This window comes from Vipera ursinii, assembly GCF_947247035.1.
Source record: "Vipera ursinii genome assembly, chromosome: 2".
Lineage (NCBI taxonomy): Eukaryota > Metazoa > Chordata > Lepidosauria > Squamata > Viperidae > Vipera > Vipera ursinii.
In genome coordinates, this window is record NC_139513.1 from 170,293,335 (window position 1) to 170,315,861 (window position 22,527).

At 45.7% G+C, this 22,527-nt stretch overlaps 1 protein-coding gene across 1 annotated transcript in view; it reads right to left on the reverse strand.

The window, feature by feature from the left end:
* Positions 1–2,332: 2,332 nt before the first annotated feature.
* PHF8 (PHD finger protein 8) overlaps positions 2,333–22,527 on the reverse strand; it is a 33,873-nt gene continuing 13,678 nt past the window's right edge. The window contains exons 9-21 of the mRNA XM_083353058.1: positions 21,865–21,971; positions 21,624–21,715; positions 20,903–20,992; positions 15,684–15,911; positions 15,391–15,488; positions 13,832–14,001; positions 11,517–11,602; positions 10,460–10,587; positions 8,637–8,905; positions 7,827–7,922; positions 6,627–6,736; positions 5,392–5,770; positions 2,333–3,820 (exon numbers count right to left, since the gene is read on the reverse strand). Of these exons, the coding sequence (XP_083209184.1) occupies positions 3,732–3,820; positions 5,392–5,770; positions 6,627–6,736; positions 7,827–7,922; positions 8,637–8,905; positions 10,460–10,587; positions 11,517–11,602; positions 13,832–14,001; positions 15,391–15,488; positions 15,684–15,911; positions 20,903–20,992; positions 21,624–21,715; positions 21,865–21,971 (1,942 nt within the window). The 3' untranslated portion in view covers positions 2,333–3,731. The remainder of the gene's footprint in view (positions 3,821–5,391; positions 5,771–6,626; positions 6,737–7,826; positions 7,923–8,636; positions 8,906–10,459; positions 10,588–11,516; positions 11,603–13,831; positions 14,002–15,390; positions 15,489–15,683; positions 15,912–20,902; positions 20,993–21,623; positions 21,716–21,864; positions 21,972–22,527) is intronic.

Here is a 22,527-nt window from a genome sequence, read left to right on the forward strand (position 1 = left end):
TAACATTTGGATAGAGGAAAAGGTGTGGGTGGGTTGCTATTTATCATTTTAGAGTCCCTGCCCCCCCCCCACGTTGCACCCTGTTCATTTATGCAACTTGGAAGTCTTTTTTTTTTTTTTTACAATTTCTAGGGAATCTCCTCTTAAGACATCTCACATTAACAAGGAAACTCAAGTTGGCTCACCCAGCGTCCTATGCAGGGAAAGGGATTGAAACGTTAAAAAAAAAGAAGGGAATAAAAGCTACTAATGCATCTGTCAAATGTTCTTGCATTGAAAGGCCACAGCAAAGCATATAAAAGATTTTAGCGTGTGGGCAAGCAGAGTGGCAGAATCAAGAAAATCACACCAACAATCTGACCGACGTGAATCTCGCCTCTGTCCAGGGATTTTCCTGCTATCACCCCTCATAATCCAGACAGCAAGAATCTTATATTGTAGCTGAAAGGAGACCGGCAAAAGCCCTTGCCTCTCTAATTAGTTCTCCTTGCAGAAGGTTGGATGGTGTTCTTCAGGGTGCTCCTGCATTACACGTATATTTCTTTTCCCTGTTTTGCTTGTCTGCACTACAAAAACCCCCTCAGCCGACAGCCATTCCCTCCCCCCCCAGTCCCTGGGGCCCTGCAGCACCCAAGATTTATTGTCCTGTAATTATTGCGGGATCAGACTTTCTTTTCATGTGTTAAAGTGTATTTTACAATTCTTACAATAAAAACAAAAATTGCTGCCCGAGATATTATTGTAAACCTGCAGCCGAAGCAAATATAGGATACTAATTTAAGGAAAGGGGAAAAAAAAGGCAGTGACCCTTAGCTGGGAGAACAAGCCTTTCAGGTTTGCTTGATAAATAACTTTCCGGTATTAATTTTGTGCATTCAAAAATCAACAGACTGTTAATAATACCAATTCTGAATAAAAGGTGGCTTGTGACCCTTTGCAGGGAGAAATTCCAGATGAGATCAATGTGAGTAAGACACACTTCATGAATAGTACCAAGGAGTCCCAGTATAAAATAATTAAATGGGTGAACGTTCAATGTGGGTTATTTGATGATATAGCTACCGTATTTTTCGGACCATAAGACGCACTTTTTTCCCCAAAAGTGGGGGGGAAAACGAGGGTGCGTCTTATGGTCCGAAGGTGATCCGTATGGCCAGCCCCAACCTCCGCAAGTGGAAAGCAAGGGAGATTGCCAGGAGCACGAATTGGCACGTGCTGAGAAACGCCGATCTCACGCTCCTGCACTCTCCCTCGCTCGGTTTCAGCTTCCCTTGCTACAAGAGAAAGCAGGCTGAAACGGAGTGAGGGAGATTGCCAGGAATGCGAATCGGCCGATCTCGCGCTGCTGCAATCTGCCTCGTTTCAGCCTGCTTTCTCTTGTAGCAAGGGAAGCTGAAACCGAGCGAGGGAGTTTGCAGGAGCGCGAGATCAGCCAATTCGCATTTCTGGCAATCTCCCTCACTCCGTTTCAGCTTGCTTTCTGCAAGAGAAAGCTGGGCTGCAGGGCCGCCTCCGCGGGTACTGCTCTAATGCAGAGAGGGAAGGACAAAGAGGGAGGGAGGGAGGGAGGGAAGGAAGGAAGGAAGGAAGGAAGGAAGGAAGGAAGGAAGGAAGGGACAATGGGAGAGGGAGGGAGAGAAAGAGAGAGAAAGAGAGGGAGAGAGAGAGAAGGAGAAAGAATTTTTTTTCTTGTTTTCCTGCTCTAAAAACTGGGTGCGTCTTATGGTCCGGTGCGTCTTATGGTCCGAAAAATACGGTATTTAGGTCACCTTTTATTCCCCAACTGGCAAAAAACTGGCCCCAAAAAGAAAGATTTGGATAGCCCTCCTGAAATAATCCCCCCAGTGGTGAATCCTTTCAGCACAGCCCCCTTTAAAGCAAAAAGTTGTGCATAATAAGTGCCTCCACTCTATAGGTAGAATGTATGCCTTGCTCAGGGTGCTGCACCCATGTATTAACTCTTGTGCAATAAACTGCTACATCTGTACTTCGGTATCCGACTCTCCAGAACACAAAATTTGTGGGCGAGTTCTCCCAGATCCTAGTGAAAGCATTTGTTCCTAGAGGAACAGAATCAGAAAAATATATCTCAGGCATATGCCACAATAAACTGAAGGTTTTCTTATTTTCTCCCCCTTAAACACACGTTTCTAGAGCGAGGCCTAAAAAATAGAATTCAAACATTTACACAAACAAAGCTTGCTGGAGTCTGGTGTAAAAATATGATACACAGCTGTATTAACTGAGCTGTGCTGCTGGGTAGAAACATCTTTTAAGTCTTACTTAGGGGGCATGATGCCCTCCCTGCCGCCATAGAAGGGGGAGAAGGAGAAAGAGAAGGGAGGACAGACTGCTTTATGCCAAGAATGTAAAAAAAAACCAAAAAACAAGCCCAGGAATTACCAAAATGAGAGATCTGCAACAGGAACAGCTGTCAAGCCTACTGGGAAACTTGCACATCGGCAGCAGGAAGAATTTTGCTAATATTCCACATGGAATCTCCTGGTTGGCAGCCCCACCTGGCAAGTGATGCTGGCTTGAATAGTTTCCAGCTACAGATTGGAGAGAGCTGGGATTTTCACCAACTTAAGATACAAACATTCAAAGCAACAACCTACAGATAACGCAAACCAGGGAGGAGGAGGCAGCTTGCAGCCTTCTACCTCAACTGTCTTCTCGTATATGCTGCAAAATGTTTACAACACATTAGTCCCTCTTGCATTCTGCAGTGCCATGGGGACACACAGATCTCTTGCGAAGTTTCCAGTCTTCTATTTTGGATGGATAACGTAAGGCAAGATGAGTGAATGATTCCCTGCTGCCAAATGAAGTTTGGAAGTTTCAAAATTCTCTCAGTGGAGAGGGTCTGCCTACTCCATCCACAAATTCCTGACTGCTGGAAAACAGGGGAGAATCCACTTCTCTTTGCAAAACAAGCGGTTCCTCTCCTGCCCTTCCAGGCTTTTGGAAGGATCCCTCCGGAGCAGCGTATCTCAAGCTGAGCAATTTTAAGATGTCTGAACTTCAACTCCCAGAATTCCCCGGCCAAAAGTAGCGCCAGCTGGAGAATTCCGAAAGTCAAACTCCCCCCATCCGAAAATCGTTGCGGAGTCGAGAAACGCTGTTCTAGAAGAACTGCAAAGGAACCCCCTGCTTGCCTGAAAAACAACAAGCAGCTACTTTTTGCTGGGAATTTTCTTTTTTGGAAAAATAATAATAATAATAATAATAAAAAGAAACACTCCTTGGCATGCCAGGGGTCTGCCAACAGCAACAAAAGATACAAAAGGGCATTTGAAGCTGCTAGGAGGAAAAGGTAAGCCAACATCTGTAAAGTGTGACTTGACAGGAGGAAAGGGAGCATTCGAAAGAGGTATCAGCTCCAGAGCAAAAAAGGAAGTGCAGCGGGTCGAGGTAGGGATGGAGAACAAGTGGGCACAATGAACCCCCCGCCTCCTGCGTTGTCTGTCTCGTCAGGGAAACCCGTGCGGTTTGCCTCTGTGTTCAGGTGCTGCCAATCGAGTTCAAAGCTCCCAGCACAGCAGCACAGGCAGCTCAGACTTGGCTCTGATCCATGGGAGGGAAGGAGAGGTAGAGTAGAGCAGGCCTTGTCCACGCACCCAAGGCCTCCAAAGAGACCAGGTGGTGCCTCCAAGTGGGACTCTGTGCCTCACCCAACTTCTGCCGCCCAAGAGCTGGGCGTGTGGTCTGGAGCTGACGCGGGGATGCACTCAGAGGAGTAGCTTGCCGTTGCGATGGATCTTCAGGATGCGTCCGAGTCGCTGCTTTGCTGTCGCTAAACCCTTCTTGGGGCGTTTTCCTGAAAGGACCAAAAAGAGAGAGTTATCATTCTCACTAGGACAACCATTTCAGAAATAATTGCTTACCAGCGTTTTTAGTGCCTTCAACCATGGCAGAACTTCTAAGGTACTTGAAAAGTTCTTAAAACTTCAGGGAAATATTCAGAGATGTGTCTGCCTTGAAAGTAGCCCAGGTTGAACCGTATAGCAGGAGCCCTCAACCCCTGGGTTGTGGCCCACCACTGGGCTATGGCCCGTTCAGAACCGGGCTGCGTGAGCGGTGGGCTGGCGCATGCAAACGTGTGTGCAGGTCAACTTCTGCGAGAGGCAGGCCGGCGCACACATGTCCGTGCGCATGACGGCCCGCCACTTGCTCAGGCTGGTTGCCCCTCCCCCCTCCCCCACCCCCAAGGCCATCAAGCCATAAAGGTTGGGGATCGCTACTGTACAGCACAGTCAAACATCAGAAACTGGGCAGCAGAAATGTTTTATGACATTTTGCCAAATTTCAATTCCACAGGAATCATAGGTCGTAGATTCTGCATGCATTCTGTAAAATAGTCCATTTGAGGTAAAGGTAAAGGTTCCCCCGCACATGCGTGCTAGTCGTTTCCAACTCTAGGGGCCTCCGTGGTCCATGACGTCTCCGTGGTCATGTGGCCGGCATGACTAGATGCCAAAGGCGCACGGAACGCTGTTACCTTCCCACCGTAGTGGTCCCTATTTTTCTACTTGCATTTTTACGTGCTTTCGAACTACTAGGTTGGTACCATTTGAGGTACCTTGGTTCAAAAATGCTTGCCCCATGATGCACTATTTCGCCTAGTTAAAGGCTACAGAGACAAGAGCTTTAGATTTAGTCAAGTCATAAAGCCTGTTTATTTTCCTTCTGAAAAAAGTCTGTGCTGATGTGGAGAATGAAATTCAAAATCCTCTCCGGGTTACACAATGAATCCAACACGAACATTCAAAATGCCGTCTTCTTTCTTTTACCTGCTTGCTTTCCACTTGGGAGGCAACAATTCCCACAAGGGAACAAGAATCTCACCTTCTCTCACAAGAAGTCAGCAGACTATTCCAAAAATTTCTCAGTGGGGAACAAGGAATTCCGTCTGAGTGCTATTATGGATTACACAAGGATCCATAATCTGGATCTTGCCAGGCTCCAGTGGTTCCTACCTGCCTCAGTTCACACCTGCCTCTGTTCCCTTACTCATATAGTACTTCATTCCTATACGGAAGTCCTGAAGGTTCACAATGCTATATAATTAATGACAATAAAAGTGCAACAAAACGCACTAGTGTTATCCCAAGTGAGATATTCAAGGTGAGGCGTCTTTTGAACTGGTAACTTTCTTTGAATGCAGCACGGCTGATAATGGATAATACCACTAAGTGTGTTCAGCACTTGATTGCCCAGAATGCATCCTAGGAATGACCAGTCCAAGCCATATTCTTCCACCAACTACAATCCCTCTCCTCCTCTGGCAAAACACCTTGCAGCAGATCTTAAGGCAGTAAGAATTCTTCCCTAAACCACATCCGTAGGATTGGCCCTTCCCTTTCGAAGCCCATATATACACAGGCTTACCCTGGGCTGCTTGAGGACCTGGCGAGCCAGCTGAGGGGCGCCGCTGGGACAAGAAAACCCCCGGGGCCATCGGCGTGGAGCCCCGGTTCACCTGGGCCATTCCAAAAACATTAGGCCGAGCGGTGTATTCATGATCCACCAGGCTGCCGGCAAACTGCTCCTGTTTCAATTCCGGGGGAGGGGTGGGCACAGGGGCCTCCAGCTCAGGATCTGGTTCTTGGGGGAGGGGGAGGGGGGGTGGCACATCCGGTTCCGCTTCTGCTTCTATCAGTTCTGGCTCTGGCTCCGGCACTGGTTCCGGCTCCGGTTCTGGACTAGGAGCTTTCGGAGACGGTGGCTTTCTTTTTACGAGTTTCCGCCGCTGCAACTTCTGATGTTCCTTAAAAAAGGAAGAGAAAAGAGGTGGAATCCTTCACGCAGAGCTGCATTGTTTAAGACCAGCTGGGCGTGGGCAGCACCGCTAGGGATTCCTTCTTGCTCCTGCCCAGCTGGATCCATGAATGGTCCCTGGGAATGACTTGAACAGATTCTTACCCATTCGAATTCCCGTTCGAGAACACTGAATGAACTAGCTATCCTAAATTCAACACACACACACACACACACACACACACACACACACACACACACACACACAGAGAGAGAGAGTCTGAAAGTAGGGCTTTAACAACTTACGGGATGATGCTATCCTACGAAATATGTTGCTCTGGCTCTTTTAGAATACATTTTGCTATATTTCTGTTCCTTTTTTATTGATTACTGATCCCGTGATGGCTTGTTCTAATAAGCCCTAATAAGCAGGCATATACATAGAATGAAGGCTACTGCTAAGCTTGTAAGCCGCCCAGAGTCTTCGGAGAAGGGCGGGATATAAATGGAATTAAAATAAATAAATAAAAATAAATGTTCTAGTTCCTGCATACGCTGAAGTATGCTATGTACCATTCAGTGTTTTGAATGTGATGGCATAGAAAGATAATAAATACATAAACAGTCACCACACTGAGTGCGGTGAGAAATATACTGAGAAAGACCAGTATATAGAAGGCAGAACGCTAACCTTGGCAATGAATATGCTTCGTAATGAATAACAGTTCCATCGTCCTGAAATACCGCAAGCTTTCTGCACTGACACAGGAAATGTTCTACGGAAGAAGGCGGCCAGCTTCCCCAGGACGAGTCTCCTTGGGCCTCACAACCTGCTCCTTCTCTCATAAACCAACCTGGCCATTTACCTGCTGAGCTAGTTTAGCTGCTGCAGCTGCCAGACCGGTCTCGACAGATGCCACTCTGGTCCCTTCGCGGACAGGGCGGTCTTGCTTGGGTAGCGTTGGGGTCACCCGGGCTGTGAAGAGGGAAAGTTCACCTGAAGAAGTTTCTATTCCACCTTCCCCGCAACTTTTGACGATTTCAACTTATGTGGAGTGGTAATGGCCCAGGTTGCCATTTGGGCTGAGGAATTCTGGGAGCTGTAGTCCCAGGACCCGAAGCACCTCAAGATTAGGAGAGGCTGCTCTACTTGCTCCCACCTGGTACACATAAAACATCTTTGCCTACATGATCATATGAGTAAGAGAATGGAAGCTTCGTTTGCTGGAAATCCACAAAATTTAGGCCACAAATCTGTAATTAAGGCCTCACAACCCTCACAGATGTAGTGCTCATTCTGAAACATTTTAATTGTCACAGGCAAAACACAAAGGACAAAAGAAGAATAATTTGCATCTGTGAACAGAGCTAAGCCATAAGATATACTATGGAGCCAACTGAGGGCAGGTCTATCAAAATTAGCAAAGTTCAGTACTGTTTTTTAAAATAAAATAAAATCCTTAAAAAAATTCCCTTTCCAATATAGTCAAGCAGATTTGCCTCCAATTATTACTATTACGATGAAAACCCACCCTTCTCCAACTCACATTTCAGGTATCAAGCAAATCAGAAAAATCTCCACATTCAGAATTGTAGCCTTCCAGGCATTGCTACAAACTGTAATAATGTAAAGCTGCAATACAGGTTGACTATGCTCAGTGCAGGTTTTTGTTTAAGCAGAGAAAACCCATTGCTCTACCTATATTCTTTCCACACCTCACAGAAACAAAAGGAAAGTTCTATGCCCGTACCATTGTGCTTTGTGTATTTCCAAGAATTATGAACCAGTTCACTCTGTAACTGCTGGTTCCTGGGACAGTCAACGATCAGCACTGCACAATGAAATCCCATCCTCAAATACAGTGTAAAAGTCTTCAGCCATTCCCCTAGCATTAGAATCCTCATCACATTTTTTCATCCCAAATACTTTCAGGTATACATTTGTGCGTGAAAGAGTTAGAAATTTGCTTTTTAAAAGAACTACTGCCAGGGAATTGTATTTTTGTATCCCTTTGTATAGACTCACAATAAATACACACCGTCTGTTACAGGTGATGGATGATTACCTTTAGGACTCCACGGAGCATCATCCGTGCATTTTTTCTTCTTTGGCAGTGACTTCAAGGCTGGGTCATCCTCATCCGATTCCAAGGAAGGATAAACTACAGAGAGAGGGATGCAGTTAGGCTTGAATTGTAAATGTTTCAGGTCCTAATGTGTGGGAGGGGCAAACAAGAAACTGTGATTGCAATGGGGCACATGAAGGGAAGCTAGATTTCTCCGAAGACAAATGCTTTATTGATATAACCACAAATCCTTCTCTGGTCAATTTAAATCAGTCAGATATCTTTTCATGTATTAAAGAGTAGTAGGAGCAAGAGAACAATTAGAAAGCCTTGCTGTGAAACTGAGCAGTTTGGCACCGAGAAATGAGAAGCTGGTTGGGAGGTGCCCTGCGCCATTTAACCACCGCAGGCCAATTCTCCAACCTTCCCCAATTTGGTGTCCCTCACGCTGTGGTAGCCCCACACCTCCGCAGACCCCTAAACCAAGGACGATGTGCTTATTGAGTGGGTTTTAACCTGGGAGGACCTATATAGGGATTAGTGGAGGGGCAAGACTTATCTATTCAAACACGCCTCCTTGGAACTGCAAATAGACTCCTAGAGTTCCAATTCAGAAGGTGATGCAAGTGTATATTGAGATTCCATACTTTATATTTTATAATGCACAGCTCTCCATACTTTGCAATGCACAGCACTCTTGCAGGCCAATAGATTTCACGTAGTCTTTTAACATTTCTGCCCAGGAGAAAAAAGCCCTGTTTTTCTTGTAGAATCTTCCAACAGTGAAGTAAATCTCTTTTCATTCCTTACTGTATTCAGCATCCTTAAAACAGGCTCCCAGGCTCTCCTGTTCATCCATGCTGGCCTCTTCCTCGCTGTCCGTGCTGTGATGAGCCGGCCGTTTGATGGGCCTCTTCCCTGAGCGCTGGGTGCCGGAGGCTCCCACAGAGCCACGTTCGTGCCCAGCTGCCAACCAGGCCTGCAAGCTGGAGGCCCCTCCTGAGGATGATGACTGGAGGTTGGCCATGCACAACATGCCCTGGATGGCTTCCTGAGTACTGGGAGATGCCGGTGCATCACTGGGGAAGACAAACGAAGTAGAGTCCTTAATTGTATCAGCACTGGGACACAACGTGCAACATGGATTTTATCCGGCAAACCTCTGAACAGTAACACTTCTCAGTACCCTGAGACAGACCGTATGCATACTCGGTGCACTGACAAAATAGCAATAGCACTTTGATTTATATACTGCCTCACAGTGCTTGACAGCCCTCTCTAAGCGGTTTACAGAGTCAGCAAATTGCCCTCAACAATCTGGGTCCTCGTTTTACTGACCTCGGAAAGATGGAAAGCTGAGTCAACCTTGAGATGGTCAGGATCGAACTCCTGTCAGTGGGCAGAGTTAGCCTGCAATTCTGCATTCTAACTACTGTACCAGTATGGCTCTAATATTACCTCAAAATACATTTCTATAATTTCTCTTGCAACTTGGATATTTATATCGCTGCTTCCTATACAGGCTAAAAAGAAGAGGAATTTGTAATCTAACCCCAATCTGGATGGTAGAAGGTGAAATCTATTTAAACAGGCATAATGCTGTTCAAAGACAAAAAATAATAATAATTTGAAACTCATTTATTCTAAATCCCTAAGTCACCAAAGTCCTCCAAGATACAATGAACAGACAAACGTGAAAGGGTTCTATCTTGATTAATTATTGCAAATGTTGAGGACTGTGTTTGATGTAGCAGCAGATCTTTTGTCAACTGGAAACTGGTGGTCAAAAAGAGTCACCTTGCGCATCCCCCTCTTTACTTCCACCCTTCTATGGGTCTGGTGGAGTGGAAAACCTATGAAACCCACAGTCTGAGGGGCCTATAGGGCTATTTCCTGCACTTGTAGGTGTCTTTGAGATTAAAACCTTACGGTTGGAGAACGGAGGCGGAAAAGCTGCCTTCCCAAAGAGGCAGTTGGAAGGGAACTGTCTGGCTCCTCGCTTTGCAGCAAAAACAAAAGCCTCACAAGACCTTGTTACCTCCTCAAACACCAGAAAGCTCGTTTGAACCTACTTGAAATGTTAAAAATATTGTTTCTGAGCATTGCGGGCTGTTAGGCTCTTGAACGGGAAATAATTTTATAAACTCTATGTATGATTGACTTGCGAGGCCGGTGTGTTGTGCAATGAGCTCACATGGTGTAATAAGATGGAGGGTTTGTTGTCACTGTGGTGGTTGGGGGTGGGGCACGAAGGGAGGCTCAGCCAATCTCAATGTATACACGGTTGTACTTTGACAATAAAGCTCAGCCAATCTCAATGTATACACGGTTGTACTTTGACAATAAAGGTTCATTCATTAAAAAGCAGTTTACTAGGGACGAAAAATAGATGGACAACTACTAGTTGTTAAAATCGAACGGTGCTATACATGGCTCCAGTAGAGCCGTGCTTCCTTCATAGGTAGGCCAAACAAACCAGGCAAGGCTTTGGGGTCTGCTGGAAACAGCAGAGCTCCAAGAGTTCTCACGGTATGGTCTGCACACACCCATCCCAGGAAACCGAAACAATGGCATTTGAAGGATTATAAACCGCTCCTCTCCCACCCCCGAGTCCCCCACAGGCCCCGCCTCACCTCAGCTCATCATAGTCAGCACCAACCTGCCGACTGGCTTTCAGCAGGTCCAGGATCCCACCAGCACTACTGCTGCCTTCCAACTGGTCATCACCCGAAGCATCCTCCTCTTCAGTGGTGTAGTCCTCCTGCAGACAAAATAAATCCAATTTTAACAGAAGGCCAATTCTCTGGGCAAATGGGTATCTTGCCTATCTGCTCCAGGAGCACAACAGAGCAAAGTCTAGGACCAAAGGAGCATCGTTAAGAGCAAAATGTGCATCTGAAGCTCAAGAGCATCAGCATGTCTACTAGGCCTGTGGTCTCTGACTACGCTTGCTCCTTTGACAGAGGGAGATGGCCACGTTTTAAACTGGATACGATTGCTCCTCAGGGAAAGCTGGGCCTCTACTGATACCACCCACAAAATAAAACATTTCTTAAAATGCCTTTACCATTTCTACTGAGTGGGCTTCACTTAGCTAGATCTTGTGATTATTTTAGATTATCACTCTAAGTCTCAGCAGGAGACAGGACCTGGATGATCTTGTTTGCATCAGAATATGAAATGGCCCAGATGTCCTCAAGTGGCTGTAAGTCAAGAGTATCTCAGAAGAAGGCAATGGTAAACTATGACCATATTGCTGCCCAGGAAATAGCATGGCTATCATCATGGTTATTATTTTTCCATCCTTGTTTGCATATAGCTCAAAGTGACAAACATATCTAATACTCCTGCCTCCTATTTCCCTACAATAACCTTGTGAGGCAGTGTGTGGCCATCTGGGCACGACAGAAACTATAGTACTGTTTGGTTGAGTCCAACATAGTAGTAACTCTGTCCTTAAGACTGACTTTTAGCTCAAAGGTTTGTGGGCTAAACAAAATGACTCCAGGATGCTGGGAAGATGTTTAGTGCCTGCTGAGAAATTTCTCATACCTTTTCCAACTTTTTAAAAAATGGATCCTGAGCCAAAACCCCTGTCGTGCCTCACGTCACAATTATCTCCCCTTCCTAGATGGTGATCCTACCCAGCTATCACAACTTCACAATCCTGATCACGTGTACCGGACTTACTTCAATGTCAAATTCTACTTCCCCTGGCTCCCGCACTCGATTTGGGTCAGAACAGGGTTTGGCTCGTGGCAGTTTCCGGGGAAATTCTGCAATCGGAAGGACAAAAACGTTAAAATACACTGTTGGAGACTGAGGAAAGGCTGGAAAAAATCACAAAAACTGTGAATCAAACTGAAATGTATTGATTCCACAGAGAGAGACACATGTGGCTCTTGTGAGTCAGATGATAGGGATATCTGCATATATAAGGCAAAGGTAAAGGTTCCCCCGCACGTGCGTGCTAGTCGTTTCCGACTCTAGGGGCCGGTGCTCATCTCCGTTTCAAAGCCGAAGAGCCAGCGCTTGTCCGAGGACGTCTCCGTGGTCATGTGGCCGGCCGGCATGACTAGATGCCAAAGGCGCACGGAACGCTGTTACCTTCCCACCGTAGGGGTCCCTATTTTTCTACTTGCATTTTTACATGCTTTCGAACTGCTAGGTTGGCAGAAGCTGGGACGGGTAACAGGCGCTCACTCTGCTACGCGGCACTCGGGATTCGACCCGCCAAACTGCCGACCTTCTGATCGACAAGCTCAGCGTCCTAACCCACTGAGCCACCGCGTCCCTTTTTATCTGCATATATACACACCTACAGAGGAATCTGCCCTGCAAATTGTGATTTTAGATAATACCCACTCACCTGCATAGGAATCTGACTTGCAAATCATAATGGTACTTATTGCTAAGGAAACAAGTATGGGACTCACTTGCCATTTTATAAACTGATAATAATGATAAACAATTATTAGGGACTCAATTTAAGCCTTGGAATCAACAAGTGCCCTCATAACCATCTGAAAAAAAGGTTTGGAAAGTATGCAACCTCTTTCAATAAAATTAGAAGGTCAAAGATGAAAGAAGAGAATGGAATTTAGGAAACCACTACTGAGGTTGAAGACATGAAAGGATCACTCGTAACAGAAAACAGAACAGCAAAGTCACATTTTAAATTGTTGTTGTTGTTAGTTGCGAAGTCGTATCCGACCCATCGCGACCCTATGGACAACGTTCCTCCAGGCTTTCCTGTCCTCTACCATCTTCTGGAGTCCATTTAAGCTCACGCCTACTGCTTCAGTGACTCCATCCAGCCACCTCATTCTCTGTCGTCCCCTTCTTCTATTGCCCTCAATCCTTCCCAGCATTAGGCTCTTCTCCAGTGAGTCCTTCCTTCTCATTAGGTGGCCAAAGTATTTGAGTTTTAGCTTCAGGATCTGGCCTTCTAAAGAGCAGTCAGGGTTGATCTCCTCTAGGACTGACCGGTTTGATCGCCTTGCAGTCCAAGGGACTCGCAGGAGTCTTCTCCAGCACCAGAGTTCAAAGGCCTCAATTCTTTGGCACTCAGCCTTTTTTATGGTCCAGCTTTCACTGCCATACATTGCAACTGGGAAGACCATAGCCTTGACTATACGCAGTCACACCCCAAAAATATGTTTTAAAACCAAGACAATAGCCAGGAATGCAGAATTTAGCTTCCCTAGTTTTAGTTTTTATAAAATAAGTTTCACGGATTGGTGATAATACTAACCACAGAACAGTAAGTGTGTTGGTGGTAATTATAAGAGCCTTGGTGGAGCAGTGGGCTAATGCCTCCTTAAGTAACACCAGCTGCCTGCAAGTAGTGCAGGTTCGAGTCCCACCAGGCTCAAGGTTGACTCAGCCTTCCATCCTTCCGAGGTAGGTAAAATGAGGACCCAGATTGTTGGGGGCAATTAAGCTGACTTTGTAATAATGCCGCTTGGGGTGTGTGTGAAAGCCCTAATAAGCAGGCATAGACATAGAATGAAGGCTACTGCTAAGCTTGTAAGCCGCCCTGAGTCTTCGGAGAAGGGCGGGATATAAATGGAATTAAAATAATAAAAATAAAAATAATTACTTTTAAGTTGTTCACATTACAGTGACGTGCCTGAAAGCACATAAGCAACTCCTAATAGATTCCAGAAGCCAATAGCTCATAGCAGACACGAGGATGGGGTTTTATTACGGAAAAGAAAAAGGAAATGTGCTTATCTGCCTATTTGATTCAGACTGTAGAAGAATCTGGTCTCCTGTCTTTCCCTCCAACCCAGTCTCAAAGTACAGTACATGCACAACGCAGCCTAACTCCGGGCTTTGCCCCAAAAGACATTTTGAAGGGAGGCCTGGAACAGAGACGAAGGAGACAGCCAAAACAATGACCAGAGGCAGCACGAGTGAACACGGAAGAGGTATTTGCCCAACCCAAGAGAAATGCGTCTACCATAGAGAGCCACCAAGCACGGATGAAAGGTGCTACATACTGGAAAGCTTCTTGTGCAGCAGCAGATTCCTCCTTTCCCTGCGTGGCGTTTCGTCGATCTGCAGATCCTCCTCGGAGTCTATATCCAGGGCTTCTGCATCAGATGGGCTGGGTGGGACTCGCATCTGTGCTCCTTTGTGGCTCCGGGTACGCTCCGAGGCTTTGATTTTCCTGCCCGGGGGGTAGTGGTGGTGGGGGATGGAAAGAGGAGAAACACCAAATGTGACGAGGCTGACCTGATCCGATGATCTAATCACTGGAGGATATTATGCAGCCCATAATATATTCTCTGCTCCCCTACCCTTTGTACGGTCGGCCCCACAAAGGTAGGGAAAAGGATTTCTTTTTTTTCCTTCTTAAATACGGAGATGTCTTCTTGGCAAAAGTCACCTTACTGAAGCTAGGATATATGGGTCAAACTATATATGGGGAATACAAATCTCTGCTCTGCCTTTATGCATAGGCTGGTCGCCATTCAGCTTCACCTTTCTCTCAGCCCTGAAGAGTTGCTGGGTATAAATTGGAGGGGCAGGGAAGAGGAGGAGGAACAGCCACGTCCCCTTCACTGCCCTGATCTCCCTGTGGGAAGGGAGGTAGCATGACATAAATATACTCAAGGCAACAAAAGATTCCTCCAGATCAGGGGTGTCAAACTCAATTTCATTGAGGGCCACATCAGCATTGCGGTTGCCCTCAGGGGGCCGGATAGGTATGGCCAAGGTGGGCATGGCCTACTGGGTGGGCGTGGCTAGAGTGCGTATGGCCTACTGGGTGGGCGTGGCCAGCTCTACATCGTTCGCATCAAGGGTGCCTATGGGGGCCTGGGCAGGAGTGGGACACATCTGAGGGTCTCTGGCAGGAGGAGGGTTTCTGGGCCAGGGCCAAGGCAGTGGGGGGCGTTCCCTCACTGTTTCCAGGATGGCTTTGCGGGCCGCATGAAACCACTTCGCGGGCCGGATCCGGCCCCCGGGCCTTGTGTTTGACATGTCTGCTCCAGATGGTAACATAGAAGCATGAAGTTTAACCTTAATCAAGTGCAATGGTTTGCTACTGTATATTATTCTTACCAGCTAACTCATGTCTGAATGCGGACCATGCCTTGCAACACACTTGGGCTGTACCACTTGCCAATCTGCTCAGTCCTAGGCTCTCAAACCTTGCTCTTACTCCCCCCCCCACCTCTCCCCCGTTGCTGACAGCAAAGGAGGTTTCGGCAGGGCTCTTTCTTTTCAGCATGGCCACCTGCTCACCAACACGGCTTATGAAGGAGGAGGAGCTACTTGAAATGCAGAAATGGGAAGCTCCAGCTTGCCAAATGTCTATGTCACACCCGGCTGACCCAGAGTGTGCACATAACGGAGGGCAGTTCTGAGGGATGATTCAAGCTTCTGGTTGCCACTTTCGTGCTGAAAGAAATGGCTCTCAGATGGCTAGGAATCTGACAAGTCAGCATTACCGAAGTATCAGAGCTTAACAATCTATGCCATCTACTTTGTTTCTGCCCCTACCCCACCCCCCGCCCCCTCTCCGAACATCTGAATCCCGTCTCCAGAGGCTAACCTGGTGCCTCGACCATTGGCCACCACCATGGACAGCTCTTCCTCTGTCAGATCAGGTTCTCCATCTGTGTCGTCCAGGCTGGAACTTGGCAAGTCAAACTGGGCAAGGAAAACAAAGAGCGTTGGCCGGTACACGCTGAGATCACAGGAAGCAAGATGGGGCCAGGAACAGATCATAAGCCACTAACAAGCCCAGGTGCTGCCCAACCGGGCTCCCCAATCCCCCCGACGGGACCGTCTCCACGCCACCCTTTCTCTCACTTAGTGTGCACAGCAGCGCCAGTGGCCCCTCACCTCCTCCTGGCCAGGACTCTCCGCGCGTTTCAGGCTCTGCTGCCTCTTGTACTTGCGCAGCAACTCTAGTTCCAGGGTTTTGACAGACGCCGCATCCTTTCGGCTGCCTTTCTTGCCCAGCTCCTTGGGACTCTGATCTCCCTTTTTGGCAACTGCTGCACCAGGCTGGGTGACTCTCTGCAGGCCAAATGGGCTGCCAGTCTTCCCAATGTTCTGCTGGAATATATCCTAGAGGAGTGAGAGCACAAACGCCCCCAAGGAGGCATCACAAATTTGAATTTCCCACCACAGAAAGAGAGCTGCAATTTTCCTGGGGGGGTTATTTATTTTATTTAGCGTATGGCTGGTCACACACAGGATTAAAAACACTTCATATTTACAAGTTAGAACAGTTAAAACATTTTTTTAAAAAAAGAAGCAATTACAAAACCTAAGAGGAAAACAGAAATAACATTTCAGAGTTTAATGTCGAGTTTGGAGATCCAGTCAGTAGCTGCCATTGTTATGCAGAGGAAGTCCTTAAAATCTCCTGGGTATCTTCTATTAGTGCATTCCCTCACTATATGTTGGATAGTCTGTCGGGGAGCCCCGCAATCACATTGTGCTGAAGGTGTCTTTCCCCATTTATACAGAGAATCGGCACACACCCCATGAGTCATTCTAATTCTATTGTATGTCACCCATATGTGTCGGGGTAGATTAAATCCTGGAGGTATACTATTAGGATTAATATGCTCAGAAATATCTTGGGAGGTATAGCTACTCCATGCTTCCATCCACTTTTGTATAGTGCTCTGATGTTCGGCCAGCAGCTTAAGCGCTGTGAGGAGTGATAGATTTCTTGACTTTAATCGACATCGATCAGAGGTATAGGCATGAATGGGTAGAGAGTAGTTTAGCAGGATCTTACTATACTCCCGAATGAGAGTTTCTTGTCGTCGTAAGTGCGGGGGAAGTATGTGGCTAAGAACTGGTAGCCAGTGAATATGGTTGAGTTGAACATCAACAAGTCTTGTATGTGAGCTGTTTATCCATACAGGTGCGCAGTATTCCGCTACAGAGTAGCAAATCCCAAGGGCTGCACATTGAAGAGTTGGAGTTGAAGCTCCCCAAGTTGTTCCGCATAGTTTTTGCAGAATGTTGTTTCTGCTGTTAACCTTGGCAGCCATATTCTGAATATGGGGGGTTGAGGAGAGGCAAGGCTTGCTAAGGTAAATTCCAGCTCCTCCCCAGAAACAATGAACAAATACTGCCAACCAATAAAGAGATGGAAAGGGCCCTCTGAGATTAAAAGCAGAAGGCAAAAAGGGGGTTCTTGAGATAGGTTGCTTCAGCTTTTCTACAAGGAACCTGCAACTTTATGGACCTAAAACATACACTCTGCTCTCAAGCCCCTCAGAGTATCATCTATGCAAGCTCGGAATTTGCCAAAACATATTCCTAGTCTCTTAGCGGACTTCTCTGCACAGACTCTCTTGTCATTTAGGGTAAGTAGGATAGCTGTTTTAAAATCAAAGGCTGCAGATGTCTGGTGCCACTTTGGGACAAAGAGAGCTAATTTGCAAGCCCTCTCAGATACATTGAGGGACCACAATATGTACTCTGCGGTGTGGTATAAACAGCCAGGCTACAGACTTTGCCATGGCTGCTCTGAGCACACCGGGGACCTAAGACAGTAAGACTTGAGACTACTGACTTCCGGTTTTGCATCTTAGTGATGTGGCTGAGGGATTGTGGACTCTGCACCCCACAGCTCGTTTCACCCTGCCTGGGGATCCTAAATGGGTCTAAAGTCGCCCCAAAGAGGCAACGATGAAGGAGCCCCCCCCATCGATCACGGAAAGACAGCGGTCAATCCGTTTGATCTGGGGGAAGCCCTCCAACCTGACAAGAGAAAGGCTAGCTGCACTCTGGTGACTAGCCCAAGCTACCGGCATCCGAAGTCCAAAACCAACAACTAAGAACAATGGTGAATAACGTGTTTGGAACTGGGTGAGAATATCAATCTTGTCTTCTCTATTTTGAAACTGATTTCCTGGAAAAGTTCCCCCAAGAAGCAAAAAAAATCCTCTGAAAGTGAGAAGGAAGGGGATTATAACCCCACCTTTCCATAGACGGAAGCGGCAATTTAATTTTTATGGGGAACAGAAATACATTTAAATGGACTAATGTAAAGGTATAATCTGGATAAAACTGAAAACTATGGAAATTGTTAAGATTTTCCATTTGAAAGAATATTGATGAAATTATAAGAAAATAATCTTTTTCTTTTAAAAGTTGGAAAATAAACAGCTACTGAAATCTAGTGGTGGATCAGAGTATAGAATTACAGCTGTCCTGCCTCAGAAATTGGCAAGATGCCCAGAAACAGAGCACAACTTGTTCCTTTGATCCTCAGTGACTCTTAGCTAAACAGAAAACAGCTGGGAAGAGAGGAAAGAAAATACACTGGGCCAGGGGTCGGCAACCTAAAAAAGGAAAAGAGCCACTGGGAACCGGTTCCATCACAAATTAAAAAAAGTGGGAGCCGCGTGCGTGTGTCCATGCACGCGCATGCGCAAAAAGGTTTTTTGCGCATGCGCGGACGCACGCGGCTGCCATTTTTAAAAAAATGAGATGGAACCGGTTCCCGGTTGCCCGACGGCGACGGCCCGTCTGCAAAGCTGCCGCTTTCGGCAGCTTTGCAGACGGGCCGCGGCAGCCTCCTCAAAGAGCGGCGCCCCTGCCCATTCCGGGAGGTGCATGCGTACCTCCGCGCGAACGGGCAGCGGTGCCGCTCTTTGAGGAAGCTGCCACGGCCCGTCTGCGAAGCTGCCAAAAGCGGCAGCTTCGCAGACGGGCCGCGGCAGCTTCCTCAAAGAGCGGCACCGCTGCCCATTCGCGCGGAGGTACACGCGCACCTCTCCAAAGGTTTGGGGAGGTGCGCGCGCACCTCTGCCCATTCGGGGAGGTGCGCGCGCACCTCTCCAAACGGGCGGTGCCACTCTCCATTTGGAGAGGTGCGCGCGCACCACTCCCCGTTGGAAGAGGTGCGCGCGCACCGGGCGGCTGGGAGCCGCAGGTTGCCGACCTGTGCACTGGGCTATCTATTGCGGAATGAGAAATACAATTGTTATGAAAACTGCTGACCTTCTTGGTTTATAAACACTTACTGAGCTATGATATTTAAGTTTAAGAATTGTTTGCAGAGAAAGAAAAACCTTGACTTTTTGTCTATTCTTCTAGGGGGGAAATTACCGGATTGTTTTTAAGTGGTTGAACATTTTGGACTGTTCATAAAGATAAGAAACATATAAAACTATAGTGTTTGGAACTTAAGATTGGTTGGTTTGATGAAAATGGAGGTTGCATATACAACTAAAAGTGGTAGGAAACCACATGCAATATTTTTTTCTAAAATCCCCAGTCTGGAATATCAGATTAATACTTCAAGGCAAGACAAATATTTTCCAGGACGAAATTTATGCTATGTTGCAACTAATCCAAATGACAATTGACTCAAATCATGAGATTAAATTTTTTTTTGATGATATAAATGAGCACATCCATGACCTAAGCTGACAATTAAAAAAACTCTCAGAAAATGATGACAAAGAATGAACAAATAAATCAGATAATAGATCAAAAACCAGAGGAAAGTGACCCAAAGATGGAGGCTACAAATGAAGAAAATTACACCTTAACACGGACAAAGAAAAATCTGCAAGATTTTGCTATAATATTGGAAATAGAAAAGACATTTTATCTTTCAGGACTTCAAAACAAACTTGAGGATAAGAAAGAAGATTTGATAAAATGGATCATAGCGCTGTCAGGAGAACCACTAAAATGAAAAGAGAAATCGAGGGAGAAGGAAAGCGGAAGCTTCTTAATGAATATAAATGGGCAAAACTCCCCCTCAAGAGCACCCCTATTCAATTTGTCTTTCTCATTCTTAACAACACTTATAAAAACATAAGAAGAATCCCCTGGCAAGCTGAACACACTGACTTGGAAAGCTGCTTGGCAAAAGAACAGGGTGAGAACCAGACTCAACTGAGATCATTTGACCTACCAGATGGAGTACTACATGACTAAACGCTTGTTTGAATATGGTTAAAAGAATAGTTGAATTTTGGATATGAATGGGTTCTATAGTAAGAGAGATGTGATTTATAAGTAGTATATTTCTTTATGATGTGGGAAATGTAAAAATAATGGGATGATTTAAATGAACGAAATATTTTAGACATTCAAATGTAATCAATTTTGAGAAAATTATAACTGACAAGAAATGTTTTGAATACTGAGGGGAAACTAAGCTTAAATAAGAGTTCTGAAAACAGGACGTATAGAGATTTACATAAGTTGATTTTTTGCAAATGCAGCTGTAAAATAAGCTGATTAGAAAAGACGTTATATACTGATGTTATTGTTAAATACTAGAAAAATATTTATATTTAACTTTGTATGTACTGAAAGTACTAAGGACTATATTTGCTCAATGTTGGTAAAAGGAGAATGTTATTGGAAGAAGAGAAGATCAAGGAAAGGTATTTCTAGTTCGTATGTTGATTATAAAATCATAGAAATTAACTATTACTGATCGTTGTTAAAAATATGAACCCAGACAACACGTTGTTTACCAAACACTAAAGACTGCTTTGTAAAAAAATCAAGAAAATATATTTTTTTTAAAAAAGACTTGAGACTACTGTGCTTAGGGCTAATGTGAGGTGCTGCTATTTCCTACAGTTCACTTAATATGCATATAAGCAAAACATGAACTAAGCATTTTCCAATGCATCTCCTTGCCTGCTGTTCCTTGCCTGTGGGCAGTTTGGGAATGGCTTTGCAGAAGGGATTCCCGCCTGCTAGGAAGCTGGCATTAGAGTCATTCATGGGAGGATACAACTTTCAATTTCAAGGGACAAAGTAGGGTTGATAAACAGTCTGCAAAATATCTTTATAAACACTCAACCTTGCAGTATCAAGCAACAGAGCCATCTAAGTAAAATTGCTTGGTAGAAAACGAGTGGTTTTAAGCAGCAGAACTGTAGGATACAATATTCTTGGCCAATATTCTTTTAAACGAGACACTAATCGATCCACAAAATCCAAATCAGGATCTTCTTAGGTTTAGTTGTAAGATGTGCACCAGATATATTTTGGCACTTTACTTCCCACAGAGGTGCTTTCAACAGAAGAGAAGGAAAACTACTAAGCCTCTTGATACTCACTTCCACCAGTCGGATCTCCTTGGCCAGGTCTTTAATGAGTTGCGCTGGACGTACCGTCCCAGGAATTTCTTCTTCATGGTCAGTCAAGGCCTGGGAAGAATAATATCTACTCTACTTTTCTCTGCAAAATTGAAACATCACTGAAGAGTACAAAGGCTTTCCCCAATCTACTGCTTTCTATATTTGTTGGACTACAACCTTAGAATTCCCTGCTGGTTGACTGAGGTCATCAGCCTAAAGCTGAGCCACTCTGGACTGCTCCTGGGACAGAATATTCTCCACTATATTAGTCTTCTATTTCAAGAGAGGTCTTAAAGGTAGTCCTTGAGTTATGACCATACTGGAGTCGTAAGTCATAATGGTTGTAAAACAGGTCAGTCACACGAATGACCCAATTCTATGTTTTTTGTGGTGGTTGTTAAATGAATGCAGTGGTCATAAGTGTGAGCACCAGAGTTGTCAGATAAATCCACTGTTTGCTATGGCACGGTTTTGCCAAAACCCAGAAATGCCAGGTTTGGGCAAAATGTTGTAAAAAAATACACAGTGACCATGAGATGCTGCGAACGGCCATAAATATAGCCATGTTTCTGAGCACCCAAAATGCTGTCACACAACTAGGGGGGGGAGGAAACTGTCAAAAGTCCCCTTTTTAAGGACCTTCTGGGTCCTGATTGTTACCCAGCCCAAATACTAATGAGTTCTTCTCTCAACCATTTACCTCCTTTTTAGTCCAGGAGCGGAACGCTGTGTTGAGGGCTTTGGCTCCATGAGCCAAATAGGCAGCTGGGTGCCTACGGTTTTCTCTAAGGCCTGCAAGGAGAAAACGAAAGCGAAAGCGAAAGCGAGAGAGAGAGAGAGAGAGAGAGAGAGAGAGAGAGAGAACACACATCAGTGGTGGCCATTCTCATGAGCCGCAGGGAGAAGGGAAGATACTAAAAATAGGCGTACTCAAAGCTCACCTCGGAAGATATCCAGGAGATGTTTGCCAACGTACCAGCAGATAGTTTCGAAGTTGGGGAATTTGAAGAGATCAGCTGTGCTGAGGCGTTTTTCAATCTCGTAAGCCCTAGGAAGGAAGGAAGGGAGGGAGGGAGGGAGGGAGGGAGGAAAGATGTAATATCTTCCACAAAAAAGGACATTGCTTCTGTAAATAATGCTAATTGCCAAGACTCCTCTCCTTGGATGGTTTGGTCAACAGCTGCTAATCAGAGCCATAAAGAAACTATGTAGGCAGTAAGCACCCATTCCTCTGACTTACTCCTGGTTCTAGTCAGCACTGCATTAGGCAACCAAGATTTCACGAGGCATTCTCTAAGGTCTAGAAACACAACCATTAAAAAGAAAGCCAATTCAGACAGAGGTAGTCCTCAACCTAGGACCGCAACTGAGCCCCAAATTTGCCTGGCTAAGCAAGGCAGTTGCTAAGTGAGTTTTGCTCCACTTTACGACCTTGCTCGCTAGTCGTTAAGCAAATCCCTGCAGTTGTTAAGTGACTCATGCAGTCATTAAGCGAATCTGGCTTCCCCATAAACTTTACTTCTCGGAAGCCAGCTGGGAAGGACGCAAAAGATGATCACATGACCCTGGGACAGAGCAACTGTCATAAATACATGCCAGTTGCT